Source organism: Zonotrichia leucophrys, chromosome 5, assembly GCF_028769735.1.
Source record: "Zonotrichia leucophrys gambelii isolate GWCS_2022_RI chromosome 5, RI_Zleu_2.0, whole genome shotgun sequence".
In the NCBI taxonomy this organism is placed as follows: domain Eukaryota; kingdom Metazoa; phylum Chordata; class Aves; order Passeriformes; family Passerellidae; genus Zonotrichia; species Zonotrichia leucophrys.
Window position 1 is genome coordinate 17,555,900 of NC_088175.1, and position 22,091 is coordinate 17,577,990.

The window sequence follows — 22,091 nt, forward strand, 5'->3', positions numbered from 1 at the left end:
TTACCTCAAATCCTTCACTCAGGTTTGCAATTCAAAGCAAGAAAAGCACAGTAACTCCCTACAGACCTTCAGATTACAGTTTATACTTTATACTTACGGAAACGGTCAAGGAAGCATGCAGATTAATGGAGAGCCCAATACTGTAAATCTAGGCAAATGTCAGCAAAACCTCTCTTCCCCCATCTCAACTCAGTTCCTTTATATCAGATAAAACACTTATTTCATATATTGATTTATTTCCAGTTTCTATAATCAGAACAGAGATTCTGCAAGAGCCTCATTCAGAGAATACACATCTTATTTAAAACAGAGGAATACAAGCAGGAATCTTTCTTATTTACATATTACCCTTAAAATAAAGTCCCAAGAACCCAGAGTCCAACCCCTATCAAACAGCTAAATCTTATGACCTCATAAAATATGTGGGACATGCACAAGGCAGCTCTTTGCAGACTCTGAGTAGACCTTTTGTGAGCTATCTCTAGGAGAGCCCTCTTTGACAGCAGGAGGAAGCTGAAATGCAACTGATGGTAGCTTTGGCTCACTATGTGGTGTTGTCAAAACCTGAGGGAGAATTCAAGGACTTCGGCAGTGCCCAAGGACTCCGGTCAGACCAGCCCAGTCTCAGATCATGGGCCTCTTAGAAATGCCTCCAGAAATGAAATCTCACATGCACCAATCTAGGCAGCCTAGGCTTTAGCTCCAAGTTAATTTATATGCCACCTGCAACAAAAAAGATGCTTTATTACTTAGAATTTCCAATGCCATAAAGGTTTTCTACCACACAGGCATGACACTTTTGATTTTCTTCTGATAAAACTAAACAGACTGAGCTCTTAAGTATTGCAAACTATAAATACGATTGGTACAAAATTGCACTATAATACTGCTAAAAGAAATGCAATAGATTTTTGAATTAAAAAAAAATAATTCTTACTTTCTAGGACCTTGTACATTGAAAAGCAGTGGTAAGAATTTTAGGTTCAACTGCCTGAATACCACTCCTACGGTAGTGGTTACAGCATCGTTTGGGCAGCAAAGACTGGCAGCATATTTGGCTATATGAGTATAGGAAGCCTGAATAGCAATATCAGAACACTCTATGAGGAGTACCACAGGTGACTCTTAACAGTTACTTTGTAACTCTGAAGAATACTTTAAGTATAGACACTAGAACTGAATGCATATGGAATACTGGGGATTTTCATGCAGGAGCACAATTAGAGGTTAAATGACAAGTTTTACAGTATGAAGCTTATGAAAAATGATTTATATGGGTTAGTGGCTTACATAGGACTTGTTGACTGGGCATACAAATACATGTCAAAAAAGCACAATTGAAAAGAAAGAACAAGATTTTTCACCCTTGCTGAAAAAAAAGCATGGTAAGAAGCAATGTCAGGATGTTGATATTAGGAAAAAAATATTCCAAGAGAAGATGCTATTTACTTATAAAGACAGTAGTTAATAAGAAAACTGACTACAAAAAAAGATATGCTAATCCTTACTTGATGTTTTCATCATCAGGATGTGTCCTTGTAAAAATATATTTAAATCCCATTGCAGGATAAATACTATAACCAAAAGTTCAAAGATGTTTTCTCCAGCATCAAAAAAAGTTTGTACATCTTTTTTGAGGCAGGACACTGGGCTAAGAGAACACTAAAAAAAAGTATCCCTATATTACTGCTTTATGTTTACAGTACCCCCCAGGTAGGCAAAACTGGTCACTGTGAGAGACAGACTACCAAGACAAGCAGACCTTTGGTCTGACACAGTACAGCATTTTTCAGGCTGTTCATCCCATTTCCTTCAGAGTTTACAAGGACAAGAGGGCAGCTTTGCAAAACCCTGATCATCCTAATACTGGCATCTCTGCTTCAGGACATTGAATACTCTAGCTCATAATATCCAGGACTCAGCAATACTTTTCTTGATTATTGTCTGCAAGTATATATATTTTGCATCTTTCTCTGATATAACAGGCTGTACCAGTCCATTTTCCAGTTTTACCAATTCTTGAAGCTGGTACAAGAATTCTCTTGACACAGCAAGCCAGTGAGCACATATTTTCAGCTGGCTTGACTCACAGTGACAGCCATGCTTGCATGGGAAGGCATTCTCACCACATTAAAGTTGAGAACGATGTTGAAAGTTCCTTCTGTCTCTACAATGTAAATCTGTATTAGATGTCAAATGAATGAGGCCCAGCCACACGTGGGTCTGCAGGCACTGCTGCCAGTTTAGCTGACCTGCCTGTGGCACTGTGGCACTCATCTGTGGCACTATTCACTCTCTTAAAAAGAGAGGCTTTGGTACAATTAAGCCATTATGTCCTCTGTGCTGAGTTCAAGCCTTGTACTGGGTAAAGTTAATGGCCTAAGGATAATCTTTTACCTCCTGTATAGCAAGTGTCCCCTTATGCTTCATGCCTTAAGAAGCATTACTGAAAAGAATTTTTCCTCCACTTGATGGTACAAAAGGATGTCACAATCACAAAACAAAAACTGGAACAGAATACAGGAAACAAAACCACAGAAATGAAGTAAAACAATGAGAACATAAGTTCATCTTCCTTTGATGGTTTCCTAACAGACCATTAAAATACATTTTCTGAACAAATGTAGTATCCTTTACTTTTCCTTTACTGAAAAATTCTCTGGTTACAAACTGTTCCTCAAGACAAGGAAGCAAAGTTCCTATGCTCTTAACATAATTTCTTTTCAATATCTAGGCACACATACTTTTTGTATGTATCTAGGCACAAGGTTTTTGTAGCATCTTCCTTCTTCAGTACAGAAGGGGCAACAATAAAAGAGGCACTCCATCATGCTTCTTGTTGCCCTTCCTACAATTTCCCTTCTCATCCTCTGCCCACTAAGCAGATCTCCACAACATCCAGAATATAACAGCAAGAGCACCTACAGTTTGAAGGACAGCACTAACCTACTCAATGTCATTATTCAAGAATGATGCTGGCAAGACACACCTCTGCATACCACAATCACAAAGCTAATCTATCATCCAGTAGCACTAGTCCCAGCCTCTAACAAGTTTCTCTCCAGCTCCTGTTTTGCTGCTTTCTCCACTTGTTACTGTACCTTAAAATCATAAATCCATCATGACAGGAACTACATTCTTTTAGTTCAGTCTTCTTCAGGACTTACCAAGCTGGGCACTAATCCTGACTAGAGCTCACTGAACCACCAGAAATGTGCAAAGAACAACTAGGGAACGTGCTTCTCTCAGTTTTTGATTTCTCTTTCTGTCCATCTTCTCCCTATACACAGAAGTGTGTCATTTTAAGATTCGTCACTGCCATCTGTGAAAAACTGTTGCAATTGCACAAGGTCCTCAGAGGCAAGAAGGGGTATGTATCAACACCTTCACCATCAACCACCACATCACTCACCAGACCTGTTTGGTTGGACTTGGTGATCCTTGTGGGTCCCTTCCAACTCAGGAGATTCTATGATTCTATGATTTAAAGGACTTTAATTGCCTTTCAGTAGCACCCAGTATGATCTCCTCTACAATTTTTCCAGGTACTGGGGCTAGACTAGTAGGTCTGTGTTTCTTGGGTCTCACTTCATGCCCTTCTAGTAAACTAGAATAACACTGAGTAGATTTTAGTCAGGATAAACCTTTCCCAGACTCCCAAAGATAGACCTTTCCCAGACTTTGGTAGGGATTGAGAGAAGTCACGCTACAACAACCACTAGCTCCTTCAGTACTCTGGGATGAACCCCACCTGGCTTTATAGACTTACAAACATTCAGCTGGTCCCTTACAATCTCCATGTGCACAAAGTCACTATTCCCACAGTAACGATCCTCCAAATCAGAAGACAGAGCAGCCCAAGGTCTGTCAGTATTAAAATGAGACCAAGGCAAAAAAAAAGTACTGAATGCCCCCCACCTTTTCTTCACTCCAATTTGTCAGGTGATCATTCACAACAAATATCAGTCCAATGTTTTCCTTAGACCTCCTATTGCTATTTATGTACTTCAAAAACCCTTGCTTGTCTAACACAACAATTCTGGCCAGTTTCAACTCTAATTAAGTCTTGGTCTTTAATATCTTCTCCCTACATATGTGAACTACAGCTCTGTAATTTTTCTGTGAACCTTGACCTTGCTTCCAGAGATCATAGAATCCTTCTCCTTCTGAGATTCAAGAGGAGTTCCCTGTTCAGCTGGGCTTCTGCATGGCTTGTTTGACTTTCAACACAGAGATCACCTGCTCTTGTGCCTTTTAAAAGGTGATTCCTAAAAACTGACCAGACTCAAGGAACAGCACACTAGTAACTAGCTCACTGAGTTGCCTGAAGTCAGCTCTGTTGACATTCAGGGTAGGAACCTTGCTGACCATTTCTCTCATTACATCAAAGATTTTAAAACGACCCATTTCACGATCCTGTGGCAAAGGCAGCCACCTACCACCATATCTCTCAAAAATCCTTCTTCATTAATAAATAACAGGTTTAGGAGGGGATCTTTCCTAGTTGGTTGAGTACTTGTGACTACAAATTATCTTCAACATACTTCAGGAATTTCCCAGACTTGCTTGTCACTGTAGTATGGTATTCCCAGGTCCTGTCTGCAAAGTTGAAGTGTCCCATAAGCACAAGGAGGAAGACAACTAGAGAGAAGACAAAACTGAAAAAAGACTGGGAAGTCCTGGTGCACAAAAAGTGAAATGCGAGTGAGCTGAGTATCTTTGGAGCAATAATCACATACTGGACCATCTTGGCAGAAGCACAGCAACTAAAGCAAGGCATGTTATTACTCCTTTCTGCTCAAGTAATCCATACGGGAAGCAGTATCCTTCACACCAAGTACTGTGTGAGCAGAGTGAGTTCTAAGAAATCTGCCTTAGATGAAAAAAGAGAGGCAAATCAATGGACTTATTTTATTCATCTCATAATGCTGTAGGTACTAAAATCTGTATCAAGTTACTGAAGTCTGAAGATATATTTTATATACCCTAGAGTAACAAGAGAGATGATCCATTTAGGTTGCCTACCACTCAGGAGAATTTGGTTGAGAATCTGACTGATTTGTAAATGGATTCTAACCTAGAAATAGAAAAGACAGGGCAGCTGCAATAATTGGAGTCTCCTGGAACTTCCAGAAAGTTGCCATGGCAGGAAGTATGGCTTGTCAAGACACTGCCACAGCTGCTCTTCAGTACTGCCACGGGTACAATCTGCCTTTAAAGACAAGAAATACCTCCTAGGAGCTTACAACCTAAGTAAGGGCTTAACCAGATAACAGTGCTACTGACCTCAACAGGAAAATATGATAAATTCTCTTTCCCTGCACTCAGAGAAAAATCACATGAAGCATTGCAACCCAACCCTCCACCACTACAATGAGATGAAAGCTCTTGATTCCCTAACACCTTTCTTGAAAAAGCTTTTAAAGCATCCTGACATCACAGAAGAGAAAAAAACTCTTTGGACAATACTTAGAATGCAGCAAGATTTATCACAACTGATTTTTAAAAGGGAATACAATGGCTAAAATAGTATGTAAATAAAATAAATTGTATTTATTGCATAAAGCTGAATGGTCAGTAATCTGAGTAAATCTCTTGAACAGACTCAAACTAAGAGAGGTTGTGAAGGATACTCCACAAGATCAAAACCAGTCAATTTCACAAATACTCTTTCAGGGAACCATTCATTATCATTAGAGCAGCATGCAGCTTAGATTACAAGGCTTCAAATCCTAAATTTTTTATGCAAGTTGTCAGGGGAACATTCTCACCTTTCCCATTCACTGTATTCACGAGTACTAGATAGTCAAACTACTACTCTTCAGGTTTACCTTCTTTTCAGATGTTTTAGATTACAGGCCCTCCAGTGCTGAAACTTCCTGTGTTACCCCTTAGGCATCATTGTTCAAAATAGCTACAAATAAGAAAAAGCCATGACAACTTTAAAACAGGAACACTTCTTCCTTTATAAACTATTACATCTTGTCCTGTAATCCAAATGGACTTCTGTATTCCATCATTAAGGTAAAAAGGGTTTCCCTGTTCTAATTACTTCTTAAATGTACCACGCAAATAAAAAAAAAATAAAAAAAAAACAAGAAAGAAAAAAAAAGAGTTTTGAGAAGGATTTATAATGACAGATCTGACAGTTTGCTTGTGCTGCAAAATATAAATCCAATTTGGACGTCTCCCCAAGAATAAGTAGGTATTAGGGGATCAGACACAGTGTGCATGTAGTATAACTAACTATATCTGTCAATCATGATTTACAGTCATTCAGTTTGTTTTGTGTATATTATGACCATTTCCCATTTTAACACACAGCTAATATAAATCACTGCTTCATATTCACCCAATCAAATCTGTCCCTCAGTCATTTGATTCATAAGAGAACAGAACACTGCAAAATCAGTAAAATCTCACAAATTTTGCTGTCTGCTTAAGAATGCTAGATGAACTGCCACAATCAAAACAGATTTTACAAGTTTAAACAGTCCTGTCTGAAAGCTCCACACAAGGAAAGCAAAAAGTTCTATTCATACAAATAGGACTTAAAGGACTTAAGAAGCTGGGAGGCCACCTGTTCCTTGGTACATGCTATACAAGTACATATTCTTAAAACATAGTTGAAGATAAGCTCCAGAGTTAGTACAGAGAGAGAAGAAATCCCTGTCCATGTATTCTGCAACACAGGAGGTAACAGCAGACCAAGTGGACGTTCTACGAAGAGAATCTCTTTAGTGTACACTGCAGTGTAATGTGCAATTATCAGCAGGTGGAGACACCTCCAGTAGGTGTAGCAGACAATACTTTTGAAGGAAGATGAAGCATGATACAGAAGGAGTCTGATCTATACCTATAATGCTCTGAACTCAGGTGACACTTTAAATGGCTTTTTTGTTCAATGGCATGTTAACTTCAACAAGCATCCTTTAGCAACACTAACAGACATTTTTTAATTTATATACTGAGATATGGATGTTTTGTATAATCTTCTACCACACTGCAACAATATTCAAGGCTCTGGATTTCCATCCAGGACACCAGCTTGCACATTTAGTCCAAGTAGCTCTCCCAAATCCTTATCCAGTAGGAGGTTCAGGAATGAACATGCAATATGCAATAAAGACTGAACACATTCAGAGTAAGGGAGAAGGAAAAGGTTGAATGGACAATGCCGCCAGTGTGCTAATGGCAATTTCTACAAAGACAAGCACCATATTTGCTTTGCCAGAAGCAACATGATTTGAGTCTGTTAGCACATGGCCAGAAAACATTCTTCTAATACAGGATTCAGGTTCCATGTTTCAATGTGTTAGCATTCCCTCCTCATTCCCCAGCCAAGAAATCCTTCTGGTCTGGAAGCAAGCAGAGGGAGACTCCTGCCTCCCTGAATGGCAGTGGGACTTTCACCCTGAAAATGCCAAGTACACAAACGAGCAACATGTCCAGAGGGTGAATAAGGATCTGAAAACCCCAAAGAAAACCTGTACACGACCCTTTACATATGAGCTGGAACCAGGAAAAGAGATGAATTCGTAATAAATACAGTGATAGCAGGAAAATTTCTAAAAGCCACTGCAGTCCCAACACTGATTACCTTTTCTCAAACATAGATTCACAAACATGATTTAGGTGTGTGAGGCACACAGACCAGCCTGGATGATGGCACGTACCACGCACCAATACTGAAGATACCACACTGCCACACAAGATGTTTGGTGCAGACAAACACCAGAATCAAACACTTCCAAAGTCGAGCAAGCCTTTACAGTTGCAGTGCTTCCCTTTTAGCTGTATCCAGGGCTCTTCTCTGGTGGCATTTTAAAAAAGTTACTGGAGGCAGCAATAGTAGATTTCTCAGCTGCTGGTGTTTTCCCAGTCCACTCAGAGTTCTGGGATCTCAAGGATGGTGCTGCTGGTAGCTCTGATTCTGCTGCATCCATGTGGACAGATAAAGTTGCTGAAATATAAAATTGCAGGAAAGGGGAACAGAGGAAGACAGTAAGAAAGGGCAATAAAAAAATGTTAGAACAACTAAATTCATGGCAAACTCCTCATATACATAATTTCATTTATGAGGATATTATTTATTGAATTTCTAAAAGTTCTTCATCCAAATTCCTCTGAAACAGAGGTTCTTGATAGCATTAACAATTTTGCTCTAACGATTCACACATTCAAAACTCTAAGTTCCCAGTCCACTAACTAGTTCCCTTAGTCAGAGTTCCTGTTGAAAACCAGAAGTTTTAGCTCTCCCATATTTAATGTGAATCAATTCACAATCATTCATCTTAAAATAACTTAAGACTCCTTGCAATGACTAAATTAATTCTCTACTTGAGACTTTCAAAGTCTGTGAAGCTGTGGCAAATTTCAGGTTGCTGAGCTCATCTAAAGAGGAAAACATACTTCCCCAGTAAGGGCGGTACCATGAACCTACACATATATCCAAAATGGTAAATCAGCATATTATGACAAGAAACTACTTGCCAAACTAGGTTGAAATTCATTCTCATTTTCTCAATACAACCACTGCTTCAAAATGGGACAGGCCATAATAGCCAGAGAGATTTGCAGATCCATAGCTCAATCCAACAGTCACCCAAATTTCCAGAAGGATTGCCAAAAACCTAGATATATGAGAGTTTACTCCATTTCTCAGTATCCTGAACCAACTAAATCCTCACAAGCAGAACAGCGCCTGGTAAAGAAGAGTAATTGTCATAGGAGTCTTTGGAGCAAACAGAATTTTTTACACAAGTAACTACTTTGATACAAAATGCATTTCTTCATTGTAGTCTCACAACAGATAATAGCTGTTTGTGTGTTTTAATTACAAGTTGCATCTGCTGCTCTGTAGTGGATGAAGGGTAAAGAGGCCACAGCAAGCCTCAACTAGAGGACAGATTGCTTTGAAGTTTAAATAAAAAGTCAGTTCCATGCTTGAGGTTCCACATTCAGTAGATCTGGAACCCCAACAATGCTGCTTCTGTAAATCCAAAACAGTGAGTCATTCCCATACTGCTACAACACAGCTGACAGAAGTACCTTGCAATTTTAGATCTAGCCCATCATCTTCCTTCATGTGAAGGTCATATGAAATGTGAAAATACCCCAACAACTGTCAGTCCTTAAACTCACAATCACACTATGTGCCCCCTGCTAGCAGTCTCCACACTCAGGCTCTCCATCTTTCCTCATAAAAAGAGAAAAAGACTGAAACTGGCTTATTGTTTCTGGGTATGGCAAAGAGTGAATAATTAGCAAGAAATAGAAGAAGGAAAATTCACCAAATTGCTACTATTCATCAGACTGCTCTCTGATAAGCAGTTTCACAGGCTGCTGTCACCTTTTTTACAAGCTAGGTGTGAATACATGCCAAAGCAGACAAAAATTCTATTTATGTAGATTTTTACCCTAGACTCACTGTAATAGCTGATTAGGATGCCAGTTACCATGAGCACTGCTACATACATACACAGAGGATTAAACCATATAAACACTAAAAACAACAGTGTAAAGATTGTTAGTTGTTCACCATTTATGACACAACCATCTGTACTTGTGGCCTATTCTGACAAAACGAAGACAGACGTGACAGTCTTCATCAGATTCCTTTCAAACCAGAGAATAACTTCCATGAGAATAACATTTTATGCAGAATTTCTCAGACAAGCTCTACTGTGCCACTGGGGATATTATTCCAAATTGACTGTACTGCAGTGGAAATTAAACACAAGGACACTATCCATGCCTTCCAAGTCTCAGATCACTGAAAGGTCAAAGGACCTTTACCACCACAAATCATCTTCCTCCCTAGGCACTGGCTATTGGTCACTGAGTTGGATGAAATTCTGGTCTAATCCAGTACAGTCAACCTTAACTTCCTCCAGATTTCCTTATTCTATTGCCAAATTACACCAGTCAGATTTTTGCTCTTATCAGGCAAAGGCCTCATGCTTTAGGGCTCACACTGTTCAATTGTGTCATGTGGAAAACATTAATTTTCAGTCTCTCTAAATATTTGCATAAGTTTGCCCAACTTAATTTTGATAAAAGTCATTTCCTAAAGTGCAAGTTAATTCTGAATTTTCTACCCACGTTTTGTTGTTCTCAACAGCTCAGTTATGGTATTTAGGCCAGTTAGCCTCAAAGAGCAGGATTAATACCAGAACTTTAATACTATAGCAATACAATAGAGACCCAAGGCACTTCTACAGTAATGCAGTTTTTTGATGTTCACGCAAGGGTCTCTGGGAAAAGATACTTTACCAGAACTCATAAATACTCACAGTCTTGAAAATATGTGAGAAGACATGGAATAAATTTAGTTGCTTGGTTCCCAAATAAATATTATCTCTAGCTGCCTTTTCTCATTCCTGCACCGAGGAGGGAAAACAGCATCCACATCTCATCTGCCTTTTATTAGCATCTTCTGATTTCAGCCAAATTCAACTCAAAACTTTCTGTGCATGGTGGGGAGGGTGAGGCGACAGCGGAAGATTTGTAGCTGCATGTTTGAGAAAGAAGCTAAATTCATCACAATGACAGGGGATAGTGTTGGCAGAGATTTGAGCTATTTATTCTTTTAGGAAAATCCTATAAAGAATGACACGAGGAAGCCTCTATCTGCAGTCTTGTTCATCACACTGGTGAGGAGTCCGATAACAGATGTATGCAGTAGCGTGATTTAGTGCCGGGAGCTGGCCCCTGATGTGTATTAATACAGCGGCAAAGCGGAACGAGCCCCTCTTCATCACTCATCTCTATAAAAGAGGTGGAATCCGAGATGGCCCGATGTTCGGCACAGCAAGCCCATTTGTTCTGCTGACTGATGAAGCCAGCTCAGGCTGTGTCCTTCACCTCCACAGGGCACTCAGGTTGCAAAAAAGGAGATCACTGAAGCAGGACCTGGTCAACAAGTGAGACGAGAGCAGTTGGACTCAGTGAAGGAGCTATTTAAAGGTGAAGAAATCCAGCACTCTGTGTCTGCATGACAGGCACGGGCCTGTATTCTGATTTACCAGTGCTCCACCTTTTGCAGAAGTAAAATGCCACAAACATAAAAAGCCTCAGAAGTGAAAAAAATGAGACTGCCATGACTCCTCTGGTACTCCTCATGTGAACCTCAGTATATGACATTTATATGGGGGTGATACATGATACATGGCAAGGGAGAAAAATCTTTATCTCATCAATATCCAACAAATGTAAGAGTGTCCAACTAATTCTACATTATGGCAGAATAATACTATGTATCTTTTTAGACATTAGTAATTCCGTAACAAAATCTCCTTTGACAGAAATAAGACCAGATTCCAGAAGTTTCCAAGTTATTTGTCCAGGCTGTGCTTCAGCTGTAATTATGAATCTGTAGTAGAACATCGTTTAGGACACAACTTCAGTTACCCAATCATAAAAGTTTGTTTCTACAAGTCAGTATTGCAGCAAACCCTTGCCATAGCTGTTCACTTGTCTGAGCGTATTTCTAAACAGGATCTCAGGAAGGGATCTTTGCCATTTCTGACCATTAAGGACTTTGCAAACCTTGTCTCTTGATGATCAGCCTATGCATGCTGCCCACACTCTACTAACTACACTTCTTCCTTATTTTGTAATACATAACAATCCTCTCTCCCTCATCCATAGTAAGAAAGCTTTCCAAGCACCTGTGCTATTTCCAGAGCTAAGTTCCACTTCAGATGCACTCTCAACTCTTCAAAAACTGTTCACTATACAATTTGCCTAATCAGGTAAGTACAACTTAAATAGTACTTTGAAACATGTAGGCATAGAAACAGAAGCTCTCTGAATAATAAATAAATGGACAGGTAACAGGGGACAGTGAGACATTAGCACTCATACCACAAAAATCTAGTATTCCAGTGCTAAGATTCTGTGGTTTCAGATACTATCCCTTTTACTACAGAAGTTCAAACATCTCAAAATGGAATACTCAAAGGCCAGGAAAGAATAACCTAAATAAATAATCAATAATAGATGAGACTTTTGCTGAAAAACAGATTAATAATGTTCTTTTCTATTTATTTTTTTAGTAAAGAACCTTTCCAACAGTTTGCAATCCAGATCAGTGGCCTGGTGAGAAAGCTCAGCTTTCTTCCCTACTTCATTATTCTGTCTATCCACCAGCCCAAGGAAGAAACACAAACTTCCTTCTATTAATCATCAGTTCATTTGGTCTTCCCCACTGTTTTTACATCTCTATTTTTTCCATCATCTTACCCACTACCTTGTTACTGGATTACAAGAGTTATTAATAAACTAGTTGGAAGAACATGTATCAGAGGATAGTCGCAAGATAGGGTAAGGTCAAAGGACAGAAAGGAGCATGCTAAAACCCACCGAGTACACCAGATTAAAGCTTTTTCATATTCTGATGACTAATCAATGACTTTTCAGAAATCTGCCACATGAAAATAGACTAGTATTTTAATGACTACATCCCCATAACAAGAAAAAACTATTTTCATCCAAAAGAATAAGACAACCGCCAAGGAGTAAGTGGTTTCACCCAATGATTACACAAAAATTGCCAGATTTTTGCTCCTGTGAAATTGTCTACAAATACCCTGATAAAGGACATCAGAGACTCCAGCTAATGCCAGCCCAATACTCTGTGCATACTGATCAACTGCCTATTACGAACTCCATATTTTAGGACAGTGGAAATAACACCTTATGAAGAGGCAGATTACTGTTCACAGTAAGGTGAAGCACTGCAAATTAACTTACCACTGCTACACTGCCAAAAAATTGTTTAGTAGGCAGCTTTTGATGCTATGCAAAAACACAATATGCCCTCTAACTTGATTAGTTTCAAACCAAAGTAATGCTACCTTTGCCTGTGGTGCTTCGCTAAAAAGGGGCATGACTATAAAAATGCTGGTGGTTACCTGATGTTGGGCTAGACATGGAGGCTGCAGCTGGCTTTCGTTTCCTCTTGATGTCCCTTGAACATGGTGGTCCCAGATGGACATTTGCTTGCCTATGGAGAAAATAAAACAAATTAAACTCAGTTCCCATATCACATTTCTGTAAGACTGACCAGTCACCTCCAGCTCCTACCTTCCCATCAGCTTCTTAACTAGTAAGTACCACAACCCAAAAGTTTCTCAGGGAGTTTTGCTCACATTCTTGGTCAATATAAATTATGCTCCCATTTCCTTTAAGAGCTCACACATAAACTTCTCAGAAGAATAATTATTCCTTAGCCTTTAAAGCCTTCAACCTTCTGGTTCTGTATTAATTCCAAACTAACTCCTTGCATACATAAAGACGTAATCAAGCAGTGATGTGATATGTGTCCTACCGTTACTTCTATGGAACAATAACAAATGTCTGCAAGATTGCTCTTTATGTAAACTGTGTAATATTTTCTCCTTAGTCAGAAATTATTTTGCAATCCATTTGGTACTGTAGAGTCATAATGCCAAATGTCCATGCAAGTTGTTTCCATTACAGTAGTAAGTTCATAAAGCTAGGAACACAAAGCTGTCTCATGTGTTTTTAAATCATTATTTCCTTATTAAAGCGCTGTACAAACAGCTGAATCTGACTTATGGCAGCCCTGCTGCACCCCTAAACTGGCTCAAATGCTTAATCTGTTCTGTTAACATCAACTGTTAAGTCTGAAGCCTACTGATGGCCATTTCAGTTTAATCATTTGCCAATTAAGAAGTAGCCATTTGCCAATTAAGAATAAATCTGCATGGGTGGAACTGACTTGAGCTGAGTACTCCTCCAAGTCATGTACCCGTAGGAAGCAGAGAAATTTAATTCAGAAGTAACAATCTTTGCAGCAGACTAGAGAACTTCCTCAAATACCATCCATAATGGATATAAAGGCATCATTTAGCAATGACATTGGGTTCAAATCCCTTCTTTGTCCAGTACAACAGACTTCCTTTGGCAAGTTCCTTGGTCACTCTTATCATGAGATCTGATGTGCAAAATGCAGAACTATAGTGCAAATAAAATCAGTTAAAGACTGTGAGGAGCTTATATGATGTAAAATTTGTAACCCTACAAATTTTCATGATTAAGTGCTGAAAAGCTTCAGTGTCTTCAAAGCTTGTTACTTTGACTTTAAAAAAAATCCTGAAAGTTTAACAAACACTTTTATCACATACTAAAGCCTTTGAAATATATAAAAAAAAGAAAAACTTAACGGGTTTTATTTTCATGACAAAAATCTATTAAAAAACCAAACCCACATATTTACAATATGTATCATTTTAGATGCCGAATTTGTGCAAAGCTAAATTGTGCTTTTGTATCTATATAGAACAGTGAAGGGACCACAAGGAAATTCCTACACTAGTCCAGTTTATAAATTGTTTGAATGCTGCTGGATCTATCTATTTACCTGAAAAAAAAAAAGGTGCAACCACAAAAAAAAAAAAAAAAAAAAAAAGATAACACCTACTGTTCCATCTTCTCAACTAAAATTCAAAAGTTCTACAAGAAGTCTATAAGATCTGTCCTCTAAATCTGACATTGAAGAACAGCTTCAAAAATTTTAAAATAGCGCTACGTTTCACAGCCAGCTAGTTTTTCAAATATGGGAGCACATATGAATACAACCAAAGTCTCCTGAGGGGATGGAGTGTACTCTCAGTAAACTCACCAAGACCAAGTGCTGGGTCCTTCACTTTGGCCACAACAACCCCATTCATCACTGCAGGCTGGGGGAAGGGTGGCTGGAAAATGGACCAGAGAAAAAGGGCCTGGGGGTGCTGATCAACAGTGGCTGAACATGAGCCAGTCTGTGCCCAGTGGCATCATTGCTTGGATCAAGAATATTGTGGCCAGTTGAACCTGGGAAGGGGTCATTCCCCTGTACTTGGTGAGGTTGCACCTCAAGTCCTGTGTTCAGTTCTGGGCCCCTCACTACAAAAGACACTGAGGTGCTAGAGCGTGTCCAGAGAAGGGCAATGGAGCTGGGGAAGGGTCCAGAGCACAAGCCCTGTGAGGAGCAGCTGAGGAAGCTGGGGTTGTTTAGCCCAGAGGAAAGAAAGCTCAGGGAAGATCACATTGCTCTCTACAACTACCTAAAAGGAGGGTGTAGCCAGGTGGGGGTCAATCTCTTCTCCCAGTCAAATGGCAGAAGAATGAGAAGACAAAGTCTCGTGAAGCACCAGGGGAGGTTCAGGTTGGATATCAGGAGGACTTTCTCCAAGGAAAGGGCTGTCAAACATTGGAATGAGCTGCCAGGAGGTGGTTAGAGAAACCTTCCCTGGAGGTAAAAAAGCTTTCAAAAATAGTGGCACATCTACAGAATGCACATTCAAATCTCATGTCTGTACACCAAAGTGACTTACCTCTAAGTAACTCTGTGAATGCTAAAAACTGCTTTTGTACATGACTATAATAGTGGCTATACAGTGTTTTAACATAGCTTTTAACCATGTATTCTGAAACACCTAAACACACATAGCCTGAAGAAAAGATTCCGTTTTTTATTTTGCATCAGTGACACAGTATTAGATTACTAACTGCAAGACTATTATATAATTGTACGTAATAATCCAAATAATTTTAAATAATGTAACAACAAAAATAAATTTTAAATGTTCCCTTTTTAATTTTTTCAACTTATACCAACATTAACCAGTTGATCCTAGGAGGAGTATGTACTATCATTTCCAAGAGACTTTATGCAATTTTTCCCAGCTCACAAACATTACAGCTAGATTTTACATAAAAGCTCCTGGCTCTCTGCTACATATTTGAACATCTACCCTTACCTGATGATTACACAAGGGGTAAAAAAAAGAAAAATGAAAACAGAAGAATCTTAAAATCCCTTCTTGTAGTGCATGTAAAGACAAATCATACTTCAGCAGAAGATTACTAGCAAGAATGCTCTATCTAGTAGCTGTATCTAGTAAGATACAAAGGCTCAGAGGTCATAAATTGTCTCTATAACATGTTTTTCTTTCAGGTTTATCCCTTACTGATCACCCACACTTCAGTTAGTAAATCAGGAACCTATTGATTATTCACTGGCTCTGACTGACCCAGTGGTAAAAGTGTCATTTCAAGAGGCTGGTGCACTTTACAGGCACCATAAATCTGCAGGGAATCTCCAAGTAGTAAGTACCTTGGGAGAGAGAAGAGCAGAAGATTGCATTCAGGGATGATAGTCCTCACTAAGGCCTGGACAGAAAGGATGTCTGAGGTATAATTTATGAAATATGGAGATTTTTGGTAGATAGCACACTTTTCAATGTAAATTTCTAATCACTAGCTTGCATGAAGGTCTACATCAGTGAAGTAACAGAATTAATGAATCTCAGTTTAAAAGCAGACTCCTATAGACTGCTACAAACACCACCACTAGGAAAATCAAGTCATGGATATGCACAGCACCCACCATAGCAGTGATAGGCTGAACTATAAAACATGAAAATATCACAAGTTGCAATGATGAATTAATTCTCCTTCCAAAGCTGAATTTTAACAACTCTTCTGAACAATTAAAAGTTACTCTAAAGCAGACTAGAACAGTAAAGGCTGACAGAAAATGCATATTTGTGCTTTGTCACAGCCTTCTGTGAAGAAGTTTGAGACCAGAATTTTGTGAGATGAAAGATCTGGGCCTAAACTTACAGAGTAAAATAGAACTTACACTGTCCTTACTAGTCTTCACTCTCTTCTGCTAGGCCTCCATGCTTTCTTCAATTTTGCATAAACAGTAATGAGAAAATAATTCCCTGGTTTCTTTTGGACTATGACAGGTTTATCATAAGAAAAAAGCAAAGTTGCAGTGTTTAGTCACAGATGGATTTGCCAGGTGACCAGAGACTAACAGGACAATGTAGTTTACAATCTAGAGATAACAGAAATTCTAACCCTGGAAGAGAAAAAGGAGAACACACTTAGAGAAACAAATCAGGATCAAAAATGTGGCTGTTCTGTTGGCTGCAATATATTCAACTCACACAGCAGTCACTGCCAGGAGTTAGTGAATGAAAAATTACATATATATAGGAAAAATGGCTTTCAACAATATGAAAAGTCTATAGTGTCTTTTTGACAGTGATAATATTTTTTGTAATGACAAACTAAAGAAATTATTCAGGAAATACTTTTTGTCTTTTGTTTTTAACATAGTACTTATGGTACCCAAATCTGCATGCCGGTCATGCTGGAGAAAAAATAGGCTTTGTTATGCAGAAAGATTAAATTCATGGTAGTCTCTAATGTGTCAGAAGTAATGTTTCCTTTCATTTCTTTTCCACATACTTATTCTATGACTTTATTTACGTGATTTTTAATGATCAGTGCTTGCATACACAGGATTCCCATCTCACTTCTGCAGTTTGAGATCACCATGCATGGGAGCTTGCCACTATTTCACATCTACCACAGTATTTCAACAGAAAATTAGGATTGGCAATATAATCTGTGGGGGACAATACAGAGCACAAGCAGATACCATTGCACAAAGAATCTTACAAGACAGCATCAGGACCCTGAAAACTTCACCATCTGTGAAATCTAAATTGTAGCATGAAATCCACTCTTTGAAACTTCAGGATAAAAACCAGCTCAATCTTGCAACAAAGGTCTCTGAAAAGGCCATACAGAGCTAAATATGACAACCTGTGGCCTTGTTGGAGGCAAGAGGCACACTGCACACTTGGGGGTGTATGCCTCTCACTGTCATCTCACATCATCCAGCTTGTCTGCTTACACTCTTTATTCTAACCCTATCCTCAGAAGAAGCAAGGCATTATACAGTGAGAGGCAGTCATTAGTCTACTACTGGAAAAACAAGGGATGTTATTATCCTCATGTTAAAGTGAATGTTAATAGAGACTGCCTTTTAACAAAGATACTGCTACTAAATCTCCACACAACCCAGCTGTTGCTGTTGTGATGCTTTATTCAGAGCAAACACAAGCCAAATGAAAGGCTCTTTCTCTAAGCCCTGAGGTGTTACCTGAGGCTGTTGATGGTGGCTTCACAAAATTAATAGCAAAAGCAGACTTCTTCCTCCTCTTTGACTACAGAGCCAGCTGGGCACCAGTCTAATCTGCACATAACATGTGTAAATCAATACAAGTCGCTCATCCTATCTGCATGCAAAGCTCCCACACGCACAAGTGGTTCTTGCTATCACATCCCAGTGTAGATATTCCTCATGCACAGCAGTCTCCTATGCCCTGCAGAGCCTCATGGGAAGGTTTCTAGAGCACATTTGCAGATTCCAAAATCTCTAATAGGTCAGCTTACTTCTTCAATCATCCAAATATCATAGATCTTCAACAGCAGCAGTCTGTTCCCCAAGTAAGCATTATAATGATGTGGCAATTTCATTCCTAAAAGTCTGCATGTGGCAAATGCAAGTGAATGCATTTTCTTCTTGTTTTCCATGTAAGCACTCTAAACAGAGATGTGATCCCATATATTATATTCCCTATTTTCACACTGAATCACACTGTAACTGTGCCAGAAAGACTCCTACTATTTGCCAGATCTGCTGAGTACATAGATTTGAAATAGCAAGTAAAACAAAAAAATTCTGAAGCCAAGGGGAATTTATTTTTCACTCCAGAGAATTAGGATTCATCCAAATGGGAATATTAGGTCCCAGTCAACTGCATGTGACACTAGGTTGATAGCTGCTGTTTACTGCATGCCTGTCAGAAGAATTCAGTTATATTCCCAACTGCAATATTAGCCAGGCTTTAGCAAAGGATGACATGAAAATCCTCCAGCTAAATGGAAAATTAGTAAAAAAATAGGGAGAGGGGTTGCCTAGAATGAACTGGATACTGTCTTGCTCAAGTGGGAAAAGTATGAAATTGTGGACATCTGTTCACTCCTCTGGCTGCCTCAGAAAAGGCCTGACCTTGCAGGCAATCCCTATATTTCCACATGCTCGGGGTAAGAAGCAGAAATATCAAGATCTCTGGGTACAGATACAGAAGTGACAGAACAATATTTGTTTTCACAAAAGTATTTCTAGAGCCAGAACTAGAATTTGAGACATTCAAGTCTGTTCAATTTAACAGCACCACTAAACCCAGAGTATGGGGCAACTGGCAGTAAATGAGATCACGCATGCCTTTACATCTTTATCCCATGTTCCAGGCAAGATGACAGACTTGCTTCTAAATCAAATTAAATTTTAGATTTACAGTTAGTATTAACAGAGTACATGCAAAGCATTTCTTTACATGTGCTGTTCAAAGGTCTAATACAATTCTTCAAGTCTCCACCTTCAACATCTACCTGCCATCCAAGGTCCACTTTTCCTATGACCTCCAGTGGGAACATTTAATTGCCTTTTTTCACTCATAATCCTATTTTCAAGGCTAGGCAAATAATAAATGGCATTAGGGACAATTTATCTTCTACCTTTCTCTCTTATTCTGCCTGCTATTCAAATTAAAGGGAACATTGGTTCTAGGCTCTTCTGCAACTCTTATCCTGCCTCAAAGGAATAGCATTCCATCAACCAGCAACCTACAATATCTTCTCAGCTACAGAATATTGAATAACCAACATCTAATAAAATATTCAGCTTCGGCCTATACAAAATCCTCTTAAGTAGAAGAAGCTCAACAACAACATTCTGCTCAGACCGCTCCTCCCAGAGAGGCAAACGGGCAGAGGGGAAAGAGGGAAGGATCCCTTGAGTTGCCTGTGTAAGTCTCTACTTGCTTGCTTTTAGCAGTCTGCATCATGAAGTCGAAACCTTAACAGACAAGACATGATTAGCAAACGTTTTGTGCTCTTAAAGGAGAGTAATTATAGGCATGTGAAAAAAGAAGAGATCCCTGAGGTACTCTTCCTTGCATGCCTCCCGAGAGGCAGCCGGGCCATTAAAAATTCCATGATGAAGAGGAAAAACAGTCTGGGAACAGCCAGGAGGCAATACAGCAAATTAATACACCAGCCATCCCTTGGGAAGACTGCAAGAAAGCAGAAAACTCTCCTTGCTTCACAAAATAAAATTATACCACTAATGATAACAGTCACCACACACACAAAACTGCTTCTAATGATGGGTGTGAAATTCCCAGTGCTGTGCATACACTTTGAATGAAAGCTCTTCTCATCACAGACATAAATCAAGAAAGGTAGTGTATGATTTATACTGCCTTTCAAATAAGACTTCCCAAGGAACCTTCCACATGGGCTTGTCAGTGTCAAGGAGGAGGTTCCTTCACAATCCTCAGCTGCACTCAGTATTCTGGCCTTCAGCTCTGCTTAAACAAAAATACTGGGTTAGCAGTCTTCCAGATAAACTGCACCAAAATCCACCAGTGAGACAAAGAAAACAGTTCCACAGCAGAGAAAAGACTCCATTCTAAATATACTCCACTGGACACACTCTGTCACAGCAAAAACCAAGCAGAGAAAAGAGATTATGCATGGCACAGCAGGCATCAGGTTGAAGAGACTGGATGGCCACAACATCATGACCATTTCTTTTCCAATATGTTTCATATTATTTGAGAGAATTTGCTTCCCACACACACGCACATATCCCATTCTAACAAGTTTCAGAGCAGAATTTCTCCAGGATGAGGTGCAAGCCGTTAGAAGCTTCCTGAAGCACAAACTACTGAAATTGATTCCAAACAGGGCAAAAGCAGATGTTAACTGGGGCAATAGCTTATCTGAGCTTAGAGAGATCAGCTGAACCTCCTGTAAGAAAATGGACTACTAACAAGTATGCTTGGCATGTAAAGCTAAAGAACTACTATTAAGATGTTTCTCTGAAAGAACAATCTCCTTCTGTGCCCTTAGCAGCATCTTTACATAAAGGAAGTTTCTTGTACCAAAGCGTTCAATCCTTGCCACTTACGTGGGGCCACAAAACACATTCATTCTTTTCACATTTCTTTCTCCTATAAAGGCTCTTGAGTACATCTCACACTAAAATAGGAACTACTTTCTCCAATTCCAGGCATTTAAAAACACGACTGCATCTGGGATGGCACAATTTCTCTGTCAACTCAGTAACAATTCATCAGTGATTATGTTTGTCAGGACACCAGCCATCTGTTCATTAAAGGAGGGAACCAAGCATATATCTTAACTGGTTACCTAGGCTATACACTCAGAAAAACCTAGCAAACACAATCCCTCAAGGTTTAGAAATCCCTTACAAAGAGCTTGGCTTTGCAAAGGGCCTTCACTGACCATCACAGAGGTAGAAATTTTGCCCAGTTTGAATTTGCAAGCAGGATTTGTCCAGCTCACCTTTCTGGAAGACAAACTTCTATAAAGCACCAATTAAAACACTGGAGACAAAAGAAAGGCTATCCTAGCTGAAAATTAAGAGACCATTCAATCTTCTTACTTCCCAGGCAGAAAACATCCCCAGAGTGGGGCAAAAGCACAGAAAGGAATCAATTTGCTGATGCACAATCTTCTGAATTCCTTTCATTCTCATCCAGTTGAACATTTAAGAGCTGATTTCTTCCTCCCTCCCCTTTTCCAGCTTTAACATGCTGGCTACAGCAGCATGAGGTCATGGTGCGACATCGCAGAATTCCCTGCAGAAGCCAGTGGAAGAGAGGCTTTCCTGGGTGGGTGCCAAGCTTCTGTTCAGACACATACAACCTTAGTACATTTTTCATGCTCTATTTGCTAATTAACAAGGGAAAGAAAGCCATGAAGCTGAAAGTCCAGACATTTCTTTCAGATTGGGCCCCTGGTACAAGTACATAGGCAGAATTGTGTCCAAAGCAAGGGCTTCTCTACTTGCACAGGAAAAAGAGCTCAAGGGCACCTTACCTTTAGACAGTCACCTGCAGCACAAAACCAGGAGTCACCTCTAAGGCCAACACTTGAATTTAATTTAAGATTAGTCAGCAGAAGGTGCCTGAACAGTATATTAACCCAAATGATGCAGACTCAAATATACCTAACATCTGGCCAAACCAGATCTAAATTTCAGCTATTGCTACAGAGAGGTATCAAGCTTTAGAGGTCACCTCAGGTGAGTTCTTAATCTGCTCAGAGGGTCTATTTTAGACACTCAGGATAGCAAAATGCTTCAGCATGTCACCTACACCAGTTTGTCAGCATTTTCCCTCTCATCT

General features: G+C 39.4%; 1 protein-coding gene across 16 annotated transcripts in view; it reads right to left on the minus strand.

The window, feature by feature from the left end:
* Positions 1-216: 216 nt before the first annotated feature.
* The window catches only part of GPATCH2L (G-patch domain containing 2 like), an 81,124-nt gene continuing 59,249 nt past the window's right edge, over positions 217-22,091 (minus strand). For 7 of the 16 annotated variants that reach the window (XM_064715800.1, XM_064715794.1, XM_064715793.1 and 4 more), the window contains 2 exons: positions 12,918-13,009; positions 217-7,963 (listed from right to left, as the gene is read on the minus strand). In XM_064715800.1, the coding sequence (XP_064571870.1) occupies positions 7,791-7,963; positions 12,918-13,009 (265 nt within the window). In that variant the 3' untranslated portion in view covers positions 217-7,790. Of the gene's footprint in view, positions 7,964-10,310; positions 10,915-12,917; positions 13,010-22,091 lie in introns of those variants that run through there. The other 9 variants (XR_010440663.1, XR_010440664.1, XR_010440661.1 and 6 more) reach the window with 9 other exon arrangements.